Source organism: Phytophthora infestans, genomic scaffold (assembly GCF_000142945.1).
Source record: "Phytophthora infestans T30-4 supercont1.76 genomic scaffold, whole genome shotgun sequence".
NCBI lineage: Eukaryota > Oomycota > Peronosporomycetes > Peronosporales > Peronosporaceae > Phytophthora > Phytophthora infestans.
In genome coordinates, this window is record NW_003303683.1 from 539,541 (window position 1) to 544,686 (window position 5,146).

Sequence of the window (5,146 nt, forward strand, 5' to 3'; positions counted from 1 at the left end):
AACCTGATAAATAGATCGATGTAGCTTACAAATACCTGATAATCATGTGGCATACGAATGGTAGTGGCTATTCCCTCTGCTTTAGACTACACGTCGTGCGGGCAGGACATATTATTCCGTTCGAGTTACCAGCCATCTAGTCTGAGCGCTGGGGCTGCTCGCAGTGGACTGCCTTAGAGCTCACTCTTCAATTTCGACTGCCTCCAACAAGTCACTCCAGCTCAAGCAAGCTACTCCAATTACGACCAAGATGATGATCAGCAAGACGATCTATGCATTGTGTGCGGCAGCTGTGGCGTTCTCTGGTGGTACAGTGGATGCGACGACGGAGGTGGCGGAGACGTTTGGCTGGCTATTGCCGAAGAGCCACAACACTGACGGTGGCTACGGAGGTGCTAGTGTCGGCACAAACGGATATGAAGGCGCGTCCGCGGGGATAAGTGGATATGGCGGACTGTCTTTTCTAAAGGCACTTGGCGGTCTCAAGGCTGGTGCTGGTGGCTACGGCGCTACGGGCGTGGATCTCAACGCAAATGCTGGTCTCGGTGCACTTGGTTACGGCAATGCCAACGCCGGCACCGGTCTCGATGCTCGTGCCGGCATCAACGCGAACGCAGGCCTCAAGGCGAATGCTGGACTTCAGGCTGGTGCTGGTCTCAATACCGGAGCGGGTCTTGACGCCAATGCAGGTTTGAAAGCGAACGCCGGACTCAACGCTGGTGCTGGACTTAATGCTGGTGCCGGTCTCAACGTTGGTGCTGGCCTCAGCGCTGGTGTGGGTCTTAACGCCAATGCAGGATTGAAAGCGGACGCCGGACTCAACGCTGGTGCCGGACTCAACGCTGGTGCCGGACTCAATGCTGGTGCGGGTCTTAACGCCAATGCAGAATTGAAAGCGAACGCCGGACTCAGCGCTGGTGCCGGTCTAAAGGCTGGTGCCGGCCTCAATGCTGGTGCCGGACTCAACGCTGGTGCCGGCCTCAATGCTGGTGCCGGTCTCAACGTTGGTGCTGGCCTCAGCGCTGGTGTGGGTCTTAACGCCAATGCAGGATTGAAAGCGAACGCCGGAGTCAACGCTGGTGCCGGACTCAACGCTGGTGCCGGACTCAACGCTGGTGCCGGACTCAACGCTGGTGCCGGACTCAACGCTGGTGCCGGCCTCAATGCTGGTGCCGGTCTCAAGGTTGGTGCAGGTCTCAATGCTGGTGCCGGTCTCAACGTTGGTGCTGGTCTCAATACCGGTGCGAGGTTTAGCGCCAATGCAGGATTGAAAGCGAGCGCCGGGCTCAACGCTGGTGCCGGCCTCAATGCTGGTGCCGGTCTCAAGGTTGGTGCTGGTCTCAATGCTGGTGCCGGTCTCAACGTTGGTGCTGGCCTCAACACCGGTGCGGGTCTTAACGCCAATGCAGGATTGAAAGCAAATGCCGGACTCAACGCTGGTGCCGGTCTCAAGGTTGGTGCCGGACTCAACGTTGGTGCTGGCCTCACCGCCGGTACGGGTCTTAACGCCAATGCAGGATTGAAAGCGAACGCCGGACTCAACGCTGGTGCCGGACTCAACGCTGGTGCCGGACTCAACGCTGGTGCCGGCCTCAATGCTGGTGGCGGTCTCAACGTTGGTGCTGGCCTCAACGCCGGTGCGGGTCTTAACGCCAATGCAGGATTGAAAGCGAATGCCGGAGTCAACGCTGGTGCCGGAGTCAACGCTGGTGCCGGCCTCAATGCTGGTGCCGGTCTCAAGGTTGGTGCAGGTCTCAATGCTGGTGCCGGTCTCAACGTTGGTGCTGGTCTCAATACCGGTGCGAGGTTTAACGCCAATGCAGGATTGAAAGCGAGCGCCGGACTCAACGCTGGTGCCGGCCTCAATGCTGGTGCCGGTCTCAAGGTTGGTGCTGGTCTCAATGCTGGTGCCGGTCTCAACGTTGGTGCTGGCCTCAACGCCGGTGCGGGCCTTAACGCCAATGCAGGATTGAAAGCAAATGACGGACTCAACGCTGGTGCCGGTCTCAAGGTTGGTGCTGGTCTCAATGCTGGTGCCGGACTCAACGCTGGTCCCTGCCTCAACGTTAATGCCGGCCTCAGTGCTGGTGCCGGTCTCAACGCTGGTGCTAGTTTGAATACTGGTGCCGGCACAAGTGTGAAGAAGGGCACCAACACGGACAGCTACTCGAAGGGAACGAGTGCCATCGCTTCGTTAGCCCCAGAGAAGACAGCTAACCAAGCTTCTCAGATGGCTACTCAGACGTCCACGAAGCCCAGCACTTACCGCCACCTGCGCGCGTAAACTCGGAATGATGGTCATCCTTTCCAAGTCAGAAGAACGCCATCCCATTACACTCGTCCGATGTGTCGAGACATTTACCGCTCCGTGCGATACCAGTCCAATGAATGCTTTGTAGTAGTCGTCATTTACGACTTTGAATGCTTTGTGAGTTCATGACGCCTTTTGTACGATCATTGTTCTTGTCACTAAATACCAGTCCAATGAATGTTTTGTAGTAGTCGTCATTTACGATTTTAAATGCTATGTGAGTTCATTACACCTTTATTGCTCTTGTCATTTGAGTGATTGCTTCCGTACCCGACAGTAACCCCTCTAAGACAGTCTTCTGACAGGAACTTATATATTCCATTATTATTTTACGGATATTGAAACACCAGGTTTTAAACCAAAACTCAATACCAATTAACCCCTTGAACGCGAAGGTTTTCCAGTGCACCCATTTACCGAAACCCTTTCGACGTTAACGTGTATGTCGGGGAAGGGTTTTAATAGTTAGACTGGTATCAAATTAATCCTGTAGGATGGTTAAACGCATTGAACCCCAACACCTAGGATGGTGAAAATTTGATATCGTGTATCCTACAAGAATATTTGACTTTGAAATACACTATACCAAGATATCGTGTCCAGGAACGTACAAAAACTGCTCACAGCCCAGCGCACTTTTCTCCTAAATATAGACTTCAAGTTCAGGTAAAAAGGGAGATACAGATTTCATACTTTTATCAAGACATTTAAGATCGCAAAATCATCTGCTTATGGTGTCGCAGCGTCGTTGTGACGTCTCTTTGACGGCCTACTGGTGTCATCATCCCCGCTGTCACCACTCGCAGACTTTGCTTCTTCGACACTATCGGCTGCTGGCCTGTGCACGCGGATCTTTCGCTTTCTCTGTGACGGCGGCAACAGGCTGCCGTTACACCAATGCTTGTGCCAAATCTCGAAGCACGAAACGGACTCACCGTTGTTTACATGCTTGACCTTGTTGCACAGGTACACACACGACGCCAGTGGCTGCTTTGAGCTTGTGTGTAGCTTGCAGGTGCTACAGTAGAATGTAGTATCGCCCCCTCGCGACTCGTCGGAGCCCTTAAGCACCGAGCATACTTTGCATGCTCGTTGATGTCGCTTTCGACCTTTCTCGTTGTTTCCATCCCTCCACTCATCCACCTGCACCGGTACGTGGGTTCGCTGCAATGGCGGAGCGCGTGACTTCTTCGGGGTACGCTCCACCGCGCGGAGAGCATCCCAATCCGTCTCCTGCAACTGCGTCAGCTCCAAATGTAGTTGCTTCAGGAACTTGACATGGCTGAGCTTGGGTTTTCCATCAATAGCACGCCGTCGATTGTACACAATAAAAGCATTGACTGTTGCCAGGTCGATGAAGCCCAGAAAAAGCGACTTGTAGTATTTCTTATTCTTTAGAGCCAATTGAAGAGAGTACCTGATACAACATGAATTATACAGGGTTAGCATCAACACTATCTTGTACATACAGCAGAAATGTACTCACCTTTGGAGGCGAAGTTGATCGTGTACATCAACTCCGCCCATGAAAGTTTGGTAATGTTTCAGCACTCTTGGACATGCCACCTCGACTTGTTCGCCAGACTTCGCTCGGCGAACTACGCGATCTTGCTCAGTACTTCCACCCGCACACAGCAAATGAACAGGACGGTTGTCCCACCAACACACTGCTTTCATACTCGGCACTAATGTTGACTCGGCAACAGCGTAGGTACCGCGGTGTACATCAGCAGGCCGCTTCTTCTTCTTCACGATAATCTCTTTGCAAAACCCACGCCGGTTGGTCATCACTGTGCCTATACTGTAGAACCCCATTGCTAGGAGCTGCATGGAGAGTGTCGGTGACGTGTAAAATCGGTCAGTGACCACTAGACGTTTTTCGATGGTTCCTCTTGCTCCAAAAACTTGCCTCAGGTTGCGAATAACGGCAGCTGGTCCACAGTTGGTGTCCTTCGAAGAGGATGACCTGTCCGTTTGCCACTTACCTTAGTAGACTTCAAACCTGTATCATACACATTTATGTTGTTACATACTTGTATCCTACAGCTTAAGAGAACTTTACAACCAAAAAAAAAGGAGCGTGCCGTGAGGCACGCTCTCAACTCACCTGAGACAGTATGCTGACGCAGAGCAGCACAACATGAAGAGCTTGGTCCCCCATTTATGGGGCTTGTCCTTCATGTAGACTCTCATCTGGTTGAACGTTGATCTTGAAGGCAACATTGCCTCATCAAATGCCATCACTGGAGGCGGTATGTAACCCGCTTTAAACTGTTGTTGGAGCGCGTCGACCACAGGACGCAGCTTCCAGGCACGATCTGTTGCGGCGCGGGGCCCGTTGTTGCTGCTGAAGTGAAGATTTCGAGAGATGTGCATGAAGCGATCCCGCGACATGAAAAGCCCGAAGCGTCCACGAGGAATTCCTCCTTCGTCTGTCGTCTTCCAGTGATTCTCCAGCTTTTTCCTTGTTGGGAGCAATTGTTCGAGCAAATAGAAGCCCAACAAATACGCACAGCTCTCGAGCAGTGATAGGTGGCGTAGAGAGTAATACAGCTTTGATCGCATCGCGCGTGCTCTTCTTGAATCCAGGAATCTTCTTTTCTCTTTGTTCCTGCTTCGTGTACTGTCCTTCAACCCGTTCGTCGATCTTTTCACCAAAGTATTCGTTGCTTGCCTCCGCGATGTCTTCCCACAAGCGAGGCTGCATGAAGTAAAATAGCACCCCAGAAACTGTCGTGACGCTTCTAGACTTCTCGGTGTAGGTCCGTAGTGTTCTCAGAACAACTGCGGGTAATCCTCTTGCATATTCGCCGTGCGAGGCTCATAAGGCTGGTC

The 5,146-nt window shown here is 52.5% G+C and overlaps 1 protein-coding gene across 1 annotated transcript; it reads left to right on the forward strand.

Moving 5' to 3' along the window:
* Positions 1-250: 250 nt before the first annotated feature.
* Positions 251-2,548, forward strand: PITG_18763 (uncharacterized protein; the record flags this gene model as incomplete). Its single annotated transcript, XM_002997361.1, has 1 exon — positions 251-2,548. The coding sequence occupies one exon, from the start codon at positions 251-253 to the stop codon at positions 2,282-2,284; it is 2,034 nt and encodes a 677-aa protein (XP_002997407.1).
* Between the last annotated feature and the right edge of the window lie 2,598 nt (positions 2,549-5,146).